The sequence below is a fragment of the Corvus moneduloides genome, chromosome 16 (genome assembly GCF_009650955.1).
Source record: "Corvus moneduloides isolate bCorMon1 chromosome 16, bCorMon1.pri, whole genome shotgun sequence".
NCBI classification, from domain to species: domain Eukaryota; kingdom Metazoa; phylum Chordata; class Aves; order Passeriformes; family Corvidae; genus Corvus; species Corvus moneduloides.
In genome coordinates, this window is record NC_045491.1 from 9,828,158 (window position 1) to 9,845,895 (window position 17,738).

At 60.6% G+C, this 17,738-nt stretch overlaps 2 protein-coding genes across 2 annotated transcripts; one reads left to right on the forward strand and one right to left on the reverse strand.

Moving 5' to 3' along the window:
• Positions 1-74: 74 nt before the first annotated feature.
• Positions 75-5,636, forward strand: PLK1 (polo like kinase 1). Its single transcript, XM_032126146.1, has 10 exons — positions 75-734; positions 863-1,031; positions 1,109-1,253; positions 1,623-1,716; positions 2,225-2,444; positions 2,976-3,134; positions 3,217-3,294; positions 3,775-3,929; positions 4,366-4,548; positions 4,909-5,636. Exons 1-10 carry the CDS (start codon positions 321-323, stop codon positions 5,113-5,115), a joined length of 1,824 nt encoding a protein of 607 aa, XP_031982037.1. The 5' UTR covers positions 75-320; the 3' UTR covers positions 5,116-5,636.
• A 274-nt stretch (positions 5,637-5,910) lies between these two features.
• ERN2 (endoplasmic reticulum to nucleus signaling 2) lies at positions 5,911-14,296 on the reverse strand. The gene is made up of 20 exons (XM_032126145.1): positions 14,216-14,296; positions 13,237-13,309; positions 13,069-13,141; positions 12,801-12,923; positions 12,614-12,715; positions 12,119-12,380; positions 11,936-12,014; positions 11,700-11,850; positions 11,224-11,345; positions 10,893-11,069; positions 10,548-10,797; positions 10,258-10,348; positions 9,554-9,743; positions 9,259-9,358; positions 8,889-9,088; positions 8,120-8,267; positions 7,884-8,011; positions 7,566-7,689; positions 7,245-7,312; positions 5,911-7,166 (listed from the first exon to the last, which is right to left on the reverse strand). Exons 2-20 carry the CDS (start codon positions 13,237-13,239, stop codon positions 6,975-6,977), a joined length of 2,583 nt encoding a protein of 860 aa, XP_031982036.1. The 5' UTR covers positions 13,240-13,309; positions 14,216-14,296; the 3' UTR covers positions 5,911-6,974.
• Positions 14,297-17,738: the final 3,442 nt, after the last annotated feature.

Below are 17,738 nucleotides of genomic sequence, written 5' to 3' on the forward strand. Positions count from 1 at the left end.
CGCCGGCGCGTGCCGCCCCAGGCTCCCATGGTGCCCCGCGCGCCGCGTGGATTTTAAATCCTGCGGCCAATGGGGAGCGGCCGCGCGCGGTAACGGCCCCGGCGCCGCCTTTGAATCGCGGCCGGACCGAGCGACAGACCCAGCCCAGCCCGGCCCCGCCGCTGCACCGGGTCCCCGGTACTCACCGCTGCGTCGGTACAGGGACCCGGGACCCGCCGTTACCCCGGCACCGGCACCCACCGCTGCTTCGGTACAGGGACCCGGGACCCGCCGCTCTCCCGGCACCGCACGGCCCCAGCGCAGCTCCGCACGGGCACAGCATGAATGCGGCGGGCGGGAAGGCGGCGCGGCCGGCGGTGAGGCCGGCGGCACGGCCAGCGGCACCGGCGGAGCAGCCCCGCGCGGAGCCGGCCCGGGCGGCGGCGGCAGCGGCGGTGAAGGAGGTGCCCAAGGTGCTCGTGGACCCGCGCACCCGGCGCAGCTTCGTGCGCGGGCGGTTCCTGGGCAAGGGCGGCTTCGCTCGGTGCTACGAGCTGGCCGAGGCCGAGAGCCGGGAGGTGTTCGCGGGGAAGGTGGTGCCCAAGTCGCTGCTGGCGAAGCCGCACCAGAAGGAGAAGATGTCCATGGAGATCGCCATCCACCGCAGCCTCTCCCACCGCCACATCGTCGGTTTCCAGGGCTTCTTCGAGGACGATGACTTTGTCTACGTCGTGCTGGAGCTCTGCCGCCGCAGGGTGAGGGGCCGGGGGGCGGGTGTCGGTGTCCCCCGGGTACTGACTGTCCCCTTCCCCGCGTCCTGCGGTACTGACCTCGTCCCCGTCCCGCACCCCCCGCCTCGGTACTGACCGACCGTTCCCCGCAGTCGCTGCTGGAGCTGCACAAGCGGCGGAAGGCGCTGAGCGAGCCCGAGGCGCGGTACTACCTGCGCCAGACCATCCTGGGCTGCCAGTACCTGCACAGCCACCGCGTCATCCACCGCGACCTCAAGCTGGGCAACCTCTTCCTCAACGACGACATGGAGGTGAAGATCGGTAAGTGGCAGGGACCTCAGCCCAGGAACCAGCCAGCCAGGGCATCTTGGTCATATCCTGTCTCCCTGTCCCTCCAGGTGACTTTGGCCTGGCCACCAAGGTAGAGTATGATGGGGAGCGTAAGAAGACCCTGTGTGGGACTCCCAACTACATTGCCCCAGAGGTGCTGGGCAAGAAGGGGCACAGCTTCGAGGTGGACATCTGGTCCATTGGCTGCATCATGTGAGTCAAATTGCCTTTCAGAGGCCACAGGGACAGGCAATCCCTGTGGTTCTGCTCTCCTTGACCCCTTGGAACTTCAGTGTGATCTAAAGCTCCAGATCACTGTCCCCATAGTTCCTGGCTAAGTCCTGCTGCCAGGCAGCTTCCTACCTTCCCTGACTGAAACTTTCCCTGCAGGGTGCTAGATCCCAGCTTCCCTTTCCTGGGAACCAGGAGTCAGGCACAGTACATGTAGCTGTCAGTGTGTCTAATGCCAAGTGTGTTCCCTCTGCCAGGAAAGCCCCTGGGTGTGCTTAGAACAGGGTCGCTTCTGCACACAATCTGAGTCTCTTTTGCAAAACTGACACCCTTTTGTCTGGGAATGCCCAGGTACACTCTTCTGGTGGGGAAACCTCCTTTTGAGACTTCTTGTCTAAAGGACACATACATCCGGATCAAGAAGAATGAGTACACCATTCCCAAGGTATGGTGCTTCCCATGAAGGATCTGTTTGGCTCACAGTGGTGCTTGGTCAGCCTCCTCCTGCAGCCCCTGTGTCTGACATTCCGTGGGCTCTCACGTAGCAGGGGCTGTCAATGCTGGGAGGGGCTGTTTCAGTCCGGGGTGGCATGAACCTCGTGGGGAGGCAGCAGCTCCTGCCCCCCCCCCCCCCCCCCCCCCCCCCAGTCTGGCAAAATTCCGATCTGGGCTGTTGGCATGTGGGGGTGAATGGACATGGGCAAGTCTGTGAGGTCTGGGCCAGGTCCCCAGCTCATCCCACTGCTGATGAGTTGGTCTTGCTCAAGTCTGTTGACCTCAGGCTTTGGGTACCATTAGGAGCCAGTTCTCTGTGCTGCCCAATTCTCCTTCCCCTGGCTTTTGTCTTGCTTGCTGATAGCAGCACTGGAGCTCTGCTGGGTTATAAATCCCGTTCATTTGTCACTAGTGCACATTGTCCCCTGATCTGTCTCTAAACTCCACCTGTCCCTTAGCACATCAACCCCGTGGCTGCGAACCTCATCCAGAAGATGCTGAGGTCTGACCCTGCCACACGCCCGACCATCGATGAGCTGCTGAACGACGAGTTCTTCACCTCAGGGTACCTCCCCAGCCGCCTGCCCACCAGCTGCCTCACCATTGCACCCCGCTTCTCCCTGGCTCCCAGCGGGATGGACCTCGGCGGGCGGAAGCCACTGACCGCGCTCAACAAAGGTAAGTGTGGGTGCCCGAGTGAGGCTGGGCTGCAGTGCTGGAGAGAGCCTGCCTGGCCTCCAGCAGCATCCACAACCTTCAGTGTGCCTCCCTCACATCATCTCCTGATTCTTATGGAAATTTGGAGCATTTTGTGGATGAGGGGGCTCTCCTTGCTCTGCCTGGGACCAAAGCAGGGAGGAAGCACTGCATTCACTTCAGCTCTGTAATGGGCTCAAACTGATGCCCTGGAAGTTCCACCAGAAAATGAAGACCTTTCCTGTGTAGTGCCTGAGCATTGAACAGATTTCCTAGAGAGTGTGTGTGGAGTTTCCCTTACTGGAAATATTCCAGAATCCTCTGGACACATCCTGTGCTCTGGAATTACCCTGCTGGAGCAGGGAAGTGGGGCCACATGCCCCACCACGGTCCCCTCCAACCTGATCCATTCTGTGTGCAAGGTGTTGCCTATACCTGGGGTAGGGTGTAAGTCTGGTGCCTTTAGAAACCTCTCCCTCGTCACACATCCACACCCTTCTCTCTCTGTCCCAGGACTAGACAGCCCTGCACAGGAGACCTTGCCGGACAAGGAGGAAGCAGCGGGGCTGCGGGAGCTGGGGGATACTGTCAGTGGCCACTTGGCTGACATGTTGCAGCAGCTGACTGCAGTCAATGCAGCCAAGCCCTCCGAGAGAGTAGCAGTGAGGCAAGGTGAGCCTGGGGCAGCCCATGGGCCTTGTGGGATGCACATGCTGTGGGAAATGTCTCCTAACAAGCTACTTTCTTCCTGCAGAAGAAGCTGAGGACCCAGCCTGCAATCCCATCTTCTGGGTTAGCAAATGGGTGGACTACTCGGATAAATATGGACTCGGTAAATACTGTGGGTGGCAATGCTTCAGGATTTCCTGGTATCTGAAGGGGCTGGAAGAAGCCTGGATGTGGGCATTTCCTAGGTCTGGGTTTTTAATCATCATATTCCAGTGTGTGTGTCCAAGACCTCTGCCAGCAATCTTACCAAATACCCTGGGAGTCCAGAGCAGTGGTCACTGACCATCAGCCCACTTTAAGGTGGACAATGGCTACCTGTGCCTGAGGTGACCAAGCTCTCCCCAGCCTGCACAGGGACCCACGGTGGCAGCAGAGGCTGTTCCTGCAGCAGGTGATGCAATAAGGGAGATGACAAATCCAGAGGTGGAAAAGTGCCACCCAGACCTCCCCAAAGAGGAGACCTGGCAAAGACTTGGTGAGGTGGCTGTTAGGGAATCCCTGAGTGATAAACCATCTGCCTTGGTGCTTCCCACTGCTGGTGGTCCCCTGAGATTGGAGGCCTCATGGGGGTCCCTTCTGGCAGGTTACCAGCTCTGTGACAACAGCGTTGGGGTTCTCTTCAATGACTCCACTCGTCTCATCATGTACAACGATGGGGACAACCTGCAGTACATTGAGCAGAACAGCAACGAGTCCTACTTCACCGTGAGGTCCTGCCCCTCTGCCCTCACCAAGAAGGTCAGTCCTGGGGACAGGAGCCTGGCTGGGGGGGGGGTGGTGAGACTCCTGCCAGCTTTGGGCTTTGAGGGCAGGGTGGGTTCCAGGGAGAAACATTTACAATTGGAGGTCACTGGCACTCTGCAGGCTTCCTTTAGGTGGTGACACGTGGTCCCAAGAACAGACACCAGCAGCTCTGACTGCTATCTGAGGCTCATTTATGAGCAGTTTCACAGAAATTTAAGTGCTCACATGACTTGGACATACCAAAGTGTTCAGCAAAGCGAGTCTGACTTGTCACAGTCAGACATTAATTTTGAGGATTTCCACAAGCTTTTGCAGTGACACCTCAAGCTCTGAAAGATGTAAGGAAGCTCTGGGACTGTGATAGCAGTCCCTGTGCTCCCCCCCGTGCCTGGGGTCACCCTCGGCCCCTCACAGCCTGTCCCATCCACAGATAACACTACTGAAGTACTTCCGGAATTACATGAGTGAGCACTTGCTGAAGGCAGGGGCTAACATCACGCCCCGGGAAGGGGACGAGCTGGCCCGATTGCCCTACCTGTGGAACTGGTTCCGGACCCGCAGTGCCATCATCCTGCACCTCAGCAACGGCACTGTGCAGATCAACTTCTTCCAGGTGAGGCTCTTCCCAGGGCCGTGGCTCCGGCTGCATGTGGTGCTGCTTGGAAAGTGGCAGGAGGGGATGACCTGAGCTAAGGTTTTGCCCAGGGCGCTGAGCACTGGGAGCTGTCTGTGCCAGTACTTGAGGCCCCCAGATACTCCTCGCTCATGAGGGGCCGTGCTCTCGAGCAGCAGGTTGGCTGCTGCAGCCAGGTGCAGCCACGTCGACCTGGCTGTTGCCCTTTGCTGCACTCTGAAGGAATTCTGCAGAGGGGCCTTGTCACCGCACTCCGAGTGCTGCTGACATGGCTCATCCAGAGGAGCTGCTGCCCCAAGGAGCACAGTGCTCAGTGACTGTGTGTTCTCTCCCCCCCAGGACCACACCAAGCTCATCCTGTGCCCTCTCATGGCTGCTGTCACATACATAGATGAGAAACGGGACTTCCGCACGTACAAGCTGAGCCTCATCGAGGAGCACGGCTGCTGCCAGGAGCTGGCCCGCCGGCTCCGCTATGCCCGCATCATGGTGGAGAAGCTCTTCAGCTCCAGGTCTGGCTCACGCCAGACGAAATCTGCTGCTTAGACCTTGTTCTTGCTGGACTCAACATCTGTGCCAAACTGCCCACCTGTGGAGGAAGAGGTCTGGGAGCTTCCCTCCCATGGCCCAGATGGTTCCTGCTACTGGGTATGGGCTCATTGCCACAAGGAAGCCCCTGCTGCTGTGGGAATGGTGATGTTCACTTTGACTGGTGCCCAAAGGTTTCTTGCTTCCTGCTCCTAACAAAGTCTATTTTTTAATTCCCTACCTAGTCCGTTTTTCTAATTTCCTAAAGCCACAAGCCCAGCTCCAACCCAGCCCTCTCATTTGAGGTGCCTGGGCCTGCTCTTGAGAGAGCAGAGCAGAGGGAGAGCAGAGCTATCACCTGAGGTGCCCATACATGGCTGTGCCCGTGCTCTGGGCTTTGTTTCCTCTTGTAGAAGCTCAGGTAAGGTGTTGAACAAGCCCGGGTTGAGAGTGATCAGTTGGCCTTTTAATACTGAAACTACATGAAACCTCAACTTTTGTATATTGCATAACTTGAATAAAGATTGTTTGACACGGCATCCAGTCTGTTTCACTTCCCATTGCCTTGCTGCGGGAGGGAGCATCACCTCTGGCTTCCCCTATGAATGAGGCATCCTCTTACTCTTACTGACAGCCCTGGGCTGGGTTTGCCTCTCACTTGGCTCCGTGACTAATTCTGGCTAAAGAATCAGCACCTGTCCTCTCATGCAGCAGAGTCTTGCAGGAGCCCATTGCCCTGCCTCTGTTGTTCTCCCACCACTGCTCCCTGCCAGCAACTATGGGGGCCCTCAGGCCAGATTATTTTAAGCAGGACAAGCTTTTCAGTTTTTATTTTTTAATTTTTGTAACATTTTGTATAAATATATTCTGAAAAGAAAGCTGGTACAAACCCTGTTACCTGTGTAACAAAATCCCACACCCCAGCACACAAAGGAATCAGACTGTACAAAATAATTGCTGTTCCACATCGGAACTTTGCTGTGGGGCTCTCTGTGCCCATGCACCCAGCTGGTGCTGGAGGCTGGCTCGTTGGGAACACATGCCCATGGGGATGCCATGAACCAGAGCACCCACCGGTCACCGGCCCTGGGCAGCAGGAGGGGCTGGGGGAGCTGCAAGCATAGGCCTGTCTTTGAGGGAAGGATCCTAGGGGAAAGGAATTCCCTCCTTTGTGCCCAGAGACACTGCTCCTGGACTGCTGTGCCACCTGCTCAGGGGCTCAGGCCTGGCAGAGGTACAGGCTGCTGAGGACCCTAAGGGAGAAACCCTTATTCTCAGCCCAGCTGAGATTCACACCTTCATTGTAGGGGCTGTGCCCTCGGGCAGGTCCCAGCCCCAGGGTGGCTGCTCAGCCTGGCCTGGCTGAGCACAGCACTCGCTGGGGCTGAGGGGTCAGCTCCAGTGTCAAGACTGGGGGCCTGGTCCTGGTCACAGCTCAAGGCCCCTGGCACAGGAGCGAACACACAGGACAAAGCTTCCTATCCCTGGTGAATGCCCCCCTGGGACTGATGCCAGCTTGAGTGCACTGCTGTGCCAGGGCCTTGCTGCGGCTGTCCTTGGGAAAACACACGTCTTTTCCTCTCTTCTCCAAGCACTGTGTCCAGCCCAGAGATGTCTTTGTTTTCTGGCCCAAGTGCCTTCACACCTGAGTCTGACTGTGAGTGTTTGCAAAGGTGGGTGCCCAGAGGGTCCCTCAGGAAACCCCAGGTGAGGGCACGGTACTGCCCTGTGCCCACTTCTGCTGCCCTGTGCTCCTGGTGCCCCCACCTGCTGGACCCCCACCTGGCCCCGGCAGAAGGACACCGAGAACCCCGGGCCCGGGCGGGGAGGAGAGGCCGCAGCAGCCGTGGTGCCCTCTGGCCGCGTCCTGTGCCCGCTCAGGTGCCATCGCCCCTCAGCCCCTGGCAGTAGTAGGAGTGGAAGATGCGCTCGTGGGCACAGACTCGCATGGCCCTGTGCGTGTGCAGGAGCAGCCGGGGGAAGCGGGAGGTGAAGTACTGCACGAAGCCCTCGGGGACGGAGCCCAGGGCCAGCCGGACATCAGCTGGCAGCTCATGGTAGTGGTGCTTCTGCAGGAGAGAGGGTGAGGTGAGAGAGGATGGGGACAGAGGAGGGGGCACGGCCACGGGGCAGCTGGGTGGCTGTACCTTGTTCCTCATGGCCCGCAGCAGGTCACGCACTGACCCGCCCTTGTAGGTGCGGAACTTCCTCAGGTCTGGGGACAGCAGGAGAGACACCGAGTGAGGCGGGACACAGCTGGGGTGAGGGGCTGCCATGGCCCCTGTAGTGCAAGCCCCAGCTCTGCTTCACTGGCCTCTCAAGGAAGGGCTGCCACCTTTACCTGCCCTGCTTTTCAGCTCCTGAGCATAAGCAGGTACCTGCTGGCCAGTAAAAGCACCAGCCCTTGGAGCCCCAGTCCCCACCTGCTTCACTGGACCCAACAATGAGCCCGAGCCCTTCATGCTCACCCATCTGCAGTGGGAGGGAGATGTGCATCCTCCAGTTGGTCCTCACCACCGCCCGACCCCCCAGTTCCAGGGCTGAGACGATGGGCCCCTCAGCCGGCTCCCTCTCCACACGGTCACTGACGTCCTGTGTGCCCAAGAGCGGGGACGGGGTGGGTATGGCTCTGCCCTTGCTCTGCACGAGGTGGGACAGAGACCCAGGGACCCCTCACCCCTCCTAAGAGTAGCTCACAATGAGCATGTTGACCTAAACACAGCAGTTTCCAGCACGGCTTTGAGTGCACACCTGCATTCACTGCTGGTGGGAAAGCACAGACTCACCTGGAAGAACTGCAGCTGCTTCTCCTGACTCCAGAAAAAGGGATGCACAAGCACCACAGGGGCCGAGGGCCGGTGCTGGGGCTCGGGGCTGATCATCGCCACAATCAGCTCCCTTGCAACAAGTTTGTCTGGGGGTGAAACAGAACAGCTGAGAACTCGCCCCTGAGCCAGGACCGGGAGCTGCCCCTCAGCCCTGGGCTTCCCCGCGGTGTTGTGCCACTGGGGAAGGGTCTCACCGTGAGCCTCCTCCTGCAGGCAGCTCAGCTGGTAGGAGCCCGCCAGGATGTTGGCCTGGCGCCGCAGGCTGTCCCCAAAGGGGTGCTGTCCCCCCGACACCACATAGTAGAAGATGCACCCGGCTGAGAAGATGTCCACGGCACTGGTCTGCAAAACACAGGGGCACACGGGAGCCTCAGGCAAAGGGTGAGGAAAGATTTACCTTCCACTTTTCTATCCTTTTATATGGACAATTGGCTGCAGAGCTGCTGGAAAATGCATCGCATGGGGCTCCTGCTCTGCTACCTGCAGTGAGAGAGCCCCATCACCCCAGGTTTCCAGAGGCACAGCCAGAATTCAGGACTCCACAGCCCAACAGACATGCAGGGGCTGCTGGTGTCCCACCAGCAGGCAAATGGACACCAGCATGAATCTCAGGATGTGCTCTGCCAGGGATCAGTACAGCAGCTGCTTCCAGTGGGAATGAGATTCTTAGTTCTGAAGAGAGAAACGTAACCTTGGCAGCAACCCACAGCCCCTCCAACCTCCCCACCCCAAATTTCTGAGGACTGGAGCCTGATGAGACACCTGTGCTGAACACAAGGGCAGGGGCATGGAGGCAGCCCTGGAAAGGAGCACAGTGCCTGTATCTGGGCTGGCTTGGGCTCATGGAGCTCTCATCTTAATTGTGAACCCAGCAGTGTGACCTGAGGCCACTGCCAGCGTGGGGGACACTGCCACAATGGGTCCAAGGAGCACCCGGGGTGGGGGTGGCCACAGCTCACTGACAGGGTTCTCCTTCGGGGCCTCCTGCAGCACCTCGGGCGCGATCCAGCCCTCAGTGCCAGGGATCCCGGAGCGGAGGCTGAAGCTCTGTCGTCCCCCCTGAAGCTTCTTGCAGAGGCCGAAGTCAGAGATGACGGCGCGGATCTGCCCGTGGCGATTCGGGACAGAGATGAGGATGTTACAGGGCTTCAGGTCACGGTGGACTGGAAGTGAGAGTGTGTGGTGTCCCCTGGTAGGGCCGGAGCAAACAGGGCTCTGCCACAGCCCCATGTGCTGCTGACCCCCACAGCTACTGCCCAAACCCCAACAGATGCTGCCCAAACCCCGCAGCATACGCTGAGGAGAGGATGGAGAGAGGACTGCTGGCCCTTACCGATGCTGAGGGAGTGGAGGTGGGCCAGCCCGGACATGGTCTGACGCAGCACGGACACTGGGTCCAGCCCACGGCGGTTGAAGCTGGGGCTCTCCACGTACTGGAACCACACAAAGGAGAGAGAGAGGAACTAAGCCTGATTTACTGGGCAAGGGCAAGCTGGCTGGAGAGACACCCCACCCCAGGGTGACGGTGGGTGATGGAGAACAGCCCCTACAGAGGCTGTGTGTGCCCAAGGCTTGTGTTTCCAGGGCTCCTGATCAGCTGCAGCAGCAGCCCTGTGCCCGGGGCTCACCTCCTGCAGCGTGGCGGAGCAGAGCTCGATGGCAATGTAGTGGAACTGCCGGTCCTTCTCAGTGCAGAAGTAGCGGACAACGTGGGGGTGCTCATCCGATTCCCGGAGCAGCTGGACCTCACGGTCAAGCAGGTGGACACACTCAGGCAGGAGACGCTTCACGGCCACATTCCGGCCCTCGAACTGTCCCCTGTGCAGAGAGTCCCCAGTGTGTCCACGTGTGTCATGACCCAGCCACACTTCGGCCAATGCTGGAGCTCACCCACAGGGTCCTCAGCATGGGTCACTCTGCTGTGACTCCCAAAGCCTTGCCACATCACTGACAGGAAGAGATCTTCCCCAGTGTAAGCTGGGAACTGGAGGGTCTCAATTTTGTAGGAAAATGACATCCCTCACTTTTTACTGTGTTCAGCACTGGAAAAGGGGCTCACCCAGAGCCTGGGAACTGTGTGAGGGACCAGACCAGGTGCAGGCAGGCAGGGGGTGCAAGGGGGACCTGCCCTGTGTACCCAGTGCCTGCTTAATGAGGGCCACAAGTCCAGGATGGGTGTGATGAGGACCACAAGAAGGTGAAAGTGGTGAGTTCTTCTCAAAAGTCCCTGAACCAGTGGCCACCACTCTGGGCAAGAGCTGCCTTGTCACTATCCCTGTGGCTCCCAGGGAGAATGGGAGCAGAGTGGGGGCAGGCACTTGGTGTCACCCACCTGAAGACAAAGGTTCCTCCAGCTCCATGGCCCAGCATATCCTTGGGGTTAAAAGAAACTTTTCCAACTACAACCAGGTCTGGTTCTGTATCTGCAAGGGAGAGAAGACAGCCATCTTCCAGCCTCCAAGCATTAGTTCTGTATGGAGGACACCTGTTTCTTTATTCATCTGGCCATTTCTTGGGCCCTGCTCTTATGTGGCCCATGCTTATCCAGCAGCAGATCTGGCACCTCCTCCCATCCCAGCTGGGCTGCAGCCCTCACAGCCTGCCCATTCCCTCTGCACCCACCTTCAGCAGCCACTGGGACAGCTGGCTCCAGGCTGACCATCCCATTAGCTGGGTGCTTCAGGTGGGCTGAGGGGCTGGAGCTCTGTGAGCGCTCTGATGCACTTCCCTGGCTCAGCTCCAGCTCCCTGGGCTCCTCAGGGATGTCCTCCCTGGAGACTCGGCCCGGACGCAGCATCTCCTGCTGCTGCTGCAGGAGCTGTATCTGCTCCTGCAGCTGCTGCTGCTGTGCCACATGCTGCTGCTGCAGTTTCTGGAACACAAACCATGGGAATACTCAGCTCCATGCCTGGAGCCACGCTGGGGCATCGGCTCCGCTATCCCTCGCCCTCCAGCACCACCACTCACTGTGAGCAGCAGCGCCAGGATTCCCCCGCCCAGCAGAGCTGTGCCGACGCCAGCCAGCACCAGGTCCCAGGTGCCGGATTCGGGATACACTTCCACCTGCTCCCCCGGTGTGGGGTCTGGCTGGAGCTGCCCCTCGCTGCGGACAGCTGGCTCCTCCGGGCTGCTCGGGGCCAGGAACTGCAACACACACCCAGGGCTGGGTGACACAAGAGGGACAGACTGCAGGGTACTTGGGTTTGGGACCTCCTTCCATCCTATCCCACATTGGGGACCCATTGCCCACCCCAAGCAGCCCAGACCCTTCAGTGACCGAGCACCCTTCACCACTCACATCATCAAACACGGTCCTGGTGGGAGGAGCCCTGGGGATGATGGCTTCTGTGGTCTTCCTCAGGTTCTCTGGGAAGGCTCTCAGCATGGTGGTGTGGACCACGGGAGGCAGCTCATGGTGCCCTGTGACAGGAGGGGAACAGATACAACCCTCAGTTCACCTCTTGGTTTCAGCATCCATTCCTTGCCAGCAGCCCTGGATCTCCTGGAGAAGGGAGGGTCGAAGCACGGGTGAGCCCTGTTTCAAAGGGTCCCTCCCCACCCCTGCATCTTGTCACTCCTGGGGAGGGCTGAAACAAGTCCCGAGACAGAGTCACCACAGCCTGAGGTGACTCACAGCCTTAATCCCATTCATCCCACGGGGCAGGGCAGGTCGGGCTGTGCCCCTAAAGCACAGCAGCAGCTCAGGTTGCTCCCCACTGGGCACCATCTGGAAGCCAGCACATGGGGAAGTCTGTGCCTACCACGGGTCCGCACCTATGAGGAGCCACTGGTTGTGAAGTGAGGTGATGCTGCCCTGCGGGTACTTGACATTGGTGCTGGGCATGATCTCACACTCCCCAGACTCCCTCATGGTCACGTCGTCCGTGGTGGGGCCGTCGATCCTGGCCAGCGTGATGCCCTGGGGCTGGGGATGTGGCAGCTCGTGGGGCACCACGTGGCCGGACGCGCCCGTGGCGGCTCAGCCCCAGCGGGGCAGCAGGGACACTCACCACCAGCGCCACACTGCCGTGCACCAGGGAGGTCATGGCATAGAAACTGGTCGCGTGCTTTCCCACATAGAGCGCTGGCCTGAAGGACAAGGACAAGCATCACCTTCCATCCATCCCGGATCAGGGTGGCCGAGCACAAAGAACAAGAATGCCACTGGCTGCCACCACTCGGGAACCACATACAGCAGCTGGGTCTTGGTGGCGGCGAAGTCCTTGACGGACTGGTAGCTCCACTTGAGGACATGGATGTCCTGTGACTGGAAGGTCAGATAGCGCAGGGTCTCCATGGCCAGGTTGAGGTGGGGCAGGCGGCGCAGACTGTCCTGGTGCCACAGGTAGATGCCAACCACAGGTGAGCCGTAGTTCTGCGCCCACAGGACCTCCCCGCTCTCCTTGTCCAGGGTCACCACCAGCCCATCCCCGCTTGAGGCCAAGTGTGCCATTTCTAGAGAGAGCAAGAGGGATGAGGGATGCAGCAGTTCGGCTGTGTCCCCTCAGTTCTGCCACTGGCCATGGGCTGCTGCCTGTTCTCCCCAGAAAGGGGCACAGCTGAGACCTGCTGGCCCTGGCACTGCCACCCCAGGCCCCTGCACAGCCAGAGTCCTGCTGCGAGTGGGCACTGGGGAGCTGGGTGCCATGACTCCCAGGGCTCTCGTGGCTGCTGCAGCTCCCACTCACTGTAGTGGTAGGACTCCTCGCAGAGTGGGGCCGAGTACTCAGAGAAGGTGGCGTTCCAGCGCAGCTCCCGCGACTTGGTGTCATACATGGTGATGACATACTCTGGGGACAGGAACAGGGCACCAGGTCACCTCCAGTGCCCCATTCCTGGGACCAGGTGGTCAATGGAGGCACGGGACTGGCTTACGGGTCCGTCCGATGTAGAGCAAGGGGCTGGTTGGGCACAGACCATCCCAGGCCTCTGTTGAGAGGGTGGTCTGCTTCTCCCCTGACTTGGGGTCCACAATGAACCAGGTGTCCTGCTTCTTCCCTGAGAAGGAAAACGCCTTCTTTCTAAATCCCTGCAGCCCTGCCTGTCCCCGGGAGCTCCCGCTGGGCTCCTGCCTGTCACCCTCCATGGCTCCCAGGAGTCCCTGGTCAGCACGGTCCCCCTGCACGCCCTAGCGCCTCCGTACCAGTGTAGAGCACTCCATCCGAGCTGCGGCACGGCGAGGACTGCACCAGCTCTGGGATAGTGAATGGCAGCTTCTGCAACACAGGCGGCACAGCAAGTGCAGGGCCAGAGTCACCTCCCCAGCCCAGGGCACCCCAGGGGGTCACAGGATGCCCACAGCCCCACTGACCATCAAGCCTTCTTTGTTCTTTCCTCCCAGGATATACAGGCTGCCATCATTGGGGTCTGGAAGGAATGCTGGCCTGGGAAGGAGGAGAGAATTATAAAACATGAGCTACCCCCTGCCCATCCCCCAGGGGATGCAGAGTGGCTACACTGCAGAATCCCCTTTAGCAGTTTGCTCCAGGGTGAGTCACTGCAGGACTTGACCTTTCCTGGACACCTGCAGCACTGGATTGGGCAGGAAATAACTTCCACTCTGGTCAGTCCTGGGACTCCTCACAGCCACCCAGTGCCCATCTGCCAGACAGGTGGATGCCCTGCCTGTCTCAAGGAGCTCTTGCTGTCCTGCCTGCCCCTGAGCTTTCAGGGGGATTTCCCTCAATTTCTCTCCATGCCAGTGTGTGTAGTCGAGTTGAGAGCTCCTCAGCTCTGCAGCCAGGGGCCAGCTCCTCCTCGTCACCATGTGCCAAGTGCCAGCACCAGGGTCAGGGTAAGGTGATGCCATGGCATGGGCTGCACATTTCATTTCTCTGTGGTTCCCCTTTCCTGCTGTTGCTCCATCAGTTACCAGGGAGCCTCCTGCACTGCCCAACTGCCTGTGGGGGTGACACTCACTCTGCCACATACACCGGCACTTGCAGAATGGGATCTGAAACAGAGAGTGAGAGGCCACGTCAGCAGCGCTCCTGTGAGTGGGACAGCACAACACCACTGTTTACCCAGCGTGGCACTGTCACCCAGCCCAGCCATGCAGCCTGTTTGCCTTTCAGAGCCAGAAGAGACACCAATGGCAGACGCTCATCTGCGCTCAGCTGTGCCTGGGGCCAGGGCTGGGGCTGAGGCTGCGGCTGGCACCTCACCCCAGGGCTGGAGGCACTGGCAGCCCAGAGCCCATCCACCAAGAGCCAGGTCAGGGGATCCTTCCCAAACCCCAAACATGCTACAGGAGCCAGGCTGTAAGCAAATGCCCCCCAGTCACTACTCACCATCCTTCAGGGTCCACTTGATGTCCCCTGTGCTCTTGCTGACAGCGTGGAGGTTCCCATCCAGTGTGGAGATGAAGAGCAGTGATTCTGGGACAGCCACGGCACCGCCTTGGAGGCTCTAGGACAGACACACCATCCTAAAGAGCTCAGCCAGACTTGGGAACAAGCCCCCAGTCCAGGTCCTCTGCGCAGCTCAGCTCCTGGGGCAGCTGAGCCCACGGCGACCAGCACCACCTGCACCTCTGGTCCCTGGCTCCTGCAGCACCACTCACATCCCACCAGAGCCATCCTGGGGCTGGAGAAGCCTTCCTTCCCCCTCCTCTCCCTGGAATGAGTTTTCCCACAGGTGGGATGAACTGCAGTGTGGCTGTTCCCAGTCACAACCCTGGGTGCCTTTCTGAAGGCGACAAGAGCAGCTCGACCATTGGCTCCTTCCAGAAACAAACGAGTTGGGTGACTTTTCATGCCAGAGAAGTGATGATTGCTTGCCCAGGCCTTCAGAGCTGCAGGTTTCAGCTACATTGAGGAAGTAATTGCAAATTCACCTGGGAAGAGGAGCTGCTGCTTCCACGTATGGCGTCCGCATAGCGAGCGCCAGCTCAGCCAGTGCCACACATGCCAGCCTCGCCCTGTCGGCAAACATGGATGGGCAAACAGCAACGGGACCCACATGGCTCTGGCAGTCCCTGATGCCAGGGATTTGGCAGCAGCGCCTGAGCCCCTGGCTGGCCGTAGATTAGCATGAGAGCCCAAGGACATCCCTCAAACTCAGCCCCTCAGTAGACCCCTCACTGCTCTGGGAGCCTGAGCTGGCAGAGCCTGTCCTGGGGGCCTGTCCAGGGACCAGCCAGCAGCCTGTGCCCAGCCAGTGCCAACATGCATGTCTGAGACCATTTGCAGAGCAGACAGTGCAGGACCGGCTGTGGCACAGCAGGGCCAGAAGATTCCTTCAGCTGTAACAAAGCACAGGAGCACACACAACCTCCCTCACAATGCACCTCACACCAACCTCTATGTCTCCAGCCCAGTTTTTATTTGTACTTCTTTTTGCTTAGTTTTCAGCTGACGTCAGAGCAAGTTTCCCTGCTCTGGCTTTGCCCAGAGGACATGGTGGGGCAGGCAGGGAAGGAGACTGCTGCCCACCATGGCTCCTCCAGCCCCTGTGGGACGCAGGCGGGATTGTTGCTGGCTGGGGACACGCCAGGCTGGCAGACAAGGGGCTCTCACAGTGTGGCCACCTGCCCGGGGGAAACTGAGACTGCCGAGCCCCCCCAGCTGTCAGGGCTCTGTGCTTCCTTCCCCCCTGGTGCTCTGTGGTTTTTTCCATCTATTCTGCAAGTGTTTTGGCGCCAGGGCACTCGGGCAAAGGCCAGGCTGCCCGGCCCGCTCCCGACAAACCACCAGTGGCAGAACTGGGAGCACTGAGTGCCTGTGAGCTGCCACCCTCCCTCTGCTCCCAGCCCCAGTTGCCCCAGCAGCCGTTCTGGCCAGCCCCAGCCCAGAAGTGTGGCTGTTGCTCCCATGGGGTGTTCCCAGGAGCCGTGCTTTCCCGAGGTTCCCACCACAGCACCCTGGACTCTGCAGTAATGCCGCTGCGGCCGGAGCTCAGCCGTGGGCTCGGGGCACACTCGTTCCCCCAAAGATGGATAGAGGGGGACAGCCAAGCACAGACAGAAACTCGGCGCCAGCATCTGCTGCTTCCTTCAATGAAGCAGGTCTACCAGTGTAATCCAAAGCCACCCTGGCACGCTGCCTATCCAGTTGAACCGCCACCAGCTGCTGGATCCGGCTCCGAAGGCACCACCCTGACAGGCAGCAGCTCCGCGGGCAGGAGCAGGCAGGAGCGGGCCGAGGGCAGCCAAGGAAGGGGACTCCGCTCCCGGCCACAGCCAGGCCCAGGGGTGAGGATGGAGAACAGCCTCTGCTCTGGGTGCCGCAGGGGCGTCTCACACCGGTGACAGCCCGGCACCCCAGCGCACAGCGGTCAACGCCACCCATGTACGGCCATGGGACCCCCCCGGCAGCATCCCGGCCCCGCGGGCACCACGGCCCCTTCACCCACACCACGTACACCCTTCTGGGTTCCGATCCCCGCTCAGGCACCCACCCTGAGCCCTACGGCTCGAGCCCCGCGCTCACCGGTGTCACACGCGGGACGCTCCCGCGCACCTGCCCCGAGCGCGGGGTGCCCGTGCCCGCACTGTCACACCCGGGGCACGAAGTGTCGTGTGCCGGAGCCCTCCCGCAGGACGCGCGGGGCACAGTGAGCACAGGTTCACACTGGGAACCACAAGGGCACCGCACTGTCCCCCCCCCACACCTTTCCCCTGCGCTGTCCCCTCTCGGGCGCTGTCCCACCCTCCCGCACCCACCGCTCCCAGCGGCGGCCGTACCTGTGCCGGGGGCGGCGGGAGCAGCAGCAGGAGCAGCGGCAGGAGCAGCGGCAGGAGCAGCGGCCGGAGCCCCCGGGGCGCCCCCCGGAGCCCCCGCGGGCGCGGCGCGGCGGGGCCGCCCATGTCCCGGCCAGGCCAGGCCGGGCCGGGCCGCGCTGTCGCCGTGAGTCAGCGGGGCCGGGGCGGGTCCCGGACGCGGCTTCCGCCCCCCGCGCCGGCCCCGCGCTCCGCACACGCACCCGGACACCGCGGGCCCATCGGCCTCCCCGCCCCGCTTCCCCTCGCGGCTCCCGATCGTTTGTACGGGTTCAGCGTACACGCCCCGCATCCCCCCGCCGTGGGCACCGGCCCCATCCCGGCCGCGGGCACCGAGCTGAGAAAATTCCTCTCGCCGGCAACGCGGGTCGAAGCCCTCCTGGCGGCAGCGGCAGAGGACCCGGCTCCTGCCGCCACGCTGCTGTAGCCCCCCCAGCCCCACGTGCCGGGAGCGCGGCTGGACTGGGAGCTCTTCCCGAGGGACAGCGGGGAACAGGGGGCTGCGGGGGGACCCCCGCGTGAACTGAATGCTGGACGCCACAGCCAGGGCACACCTGGACACTGAACCGAACAGGAACCTGCCCGCTGGCACACGCTGGGAGAATGGCAGCGCAAAGTTGGGGCTATTGCACTGTTTTGGAGATGGGGGTTTTTTGGCTGGGGGGACTGGAGGTGTCTAAAGGTAGAGGCGAAGCCAAGCAGCGCCTGTTCAGCGTGACAAACCTGAGGCTGCTGAAAGCCCAGCACTGGGGCTGCTCCCGAGCTTTGGGAGCTGTTAAATGGGAGTGGGACTGTGAAACCGCAGCCAGGGGCGGGCCAGCCCAGCAGGACTGGGCCAGTCTTGGTGTAAAAGCAAATTAAAGCCCAGCTTTGGGCAGGGAGGTAGAGATCATCCTGTAACTCACAGCCCATGCGCGTGCAGTGGCACAGGGCAGCAACACCCAAATCCCCATTCTGGGAGATGGGCATCCACAGCTTTGACATGTCACAATGTCTGCCTGTGTCCATCTTCCCGCAAAGAAATTCACTACAAACCCTTTGCTCACAGCTGATCATGCAGGAGGAAGTAGCTCAGTACCTACAGAATATGGAAA

What these genes read in the sequence shown, in the direction of transcription:
- ERN2 (XM_032126145.1), bottom strand. An exon ending in ACGGCAGTGTGGCGCTGGTG is followed by an intron (nt 11,851 to 11,935) that starts GTGAGTGTCCCT and finishes CCACATCCCCAG; the next exon opens with CCCCAGGGCATCACGCTGGC. An exon ending in TCCTGGCGCTGCTGCTCACA is followed by an intron (nt 10,798 to 10,892) that starts GTGAGTGGTGGT and finishes TTTGTGTTCCAG; the next exon opens with AAACTGCAGCAGCAGCATGT.
- PLK1 (XM_032126146.1), top strand. Translation starts at nt 321, where the DNA reads ATGAATGCGGCGGGCGGGAAGGCGGCGCGGCCGGCGGTGAGGCCGGCG. An exon ending in GAGAGTAGCAGTGAGGCAAG is followed by an intron (nt 3,135 to 3,216) that starts GTGAGCCTGGGG and finishes TTCTTCCTGCAG; the next exon opens with AAGAAGCTGAGGACCCAGCC. An exon ending in CCTCTGCCCTCACCAAGAAG is followed by an intron (nt 3,930 to 4,365) that starts GTCAGTCCTGGG and finishes TCCCATCCACAG; the next exon opens with ATAACACTACTGAAGTACTT.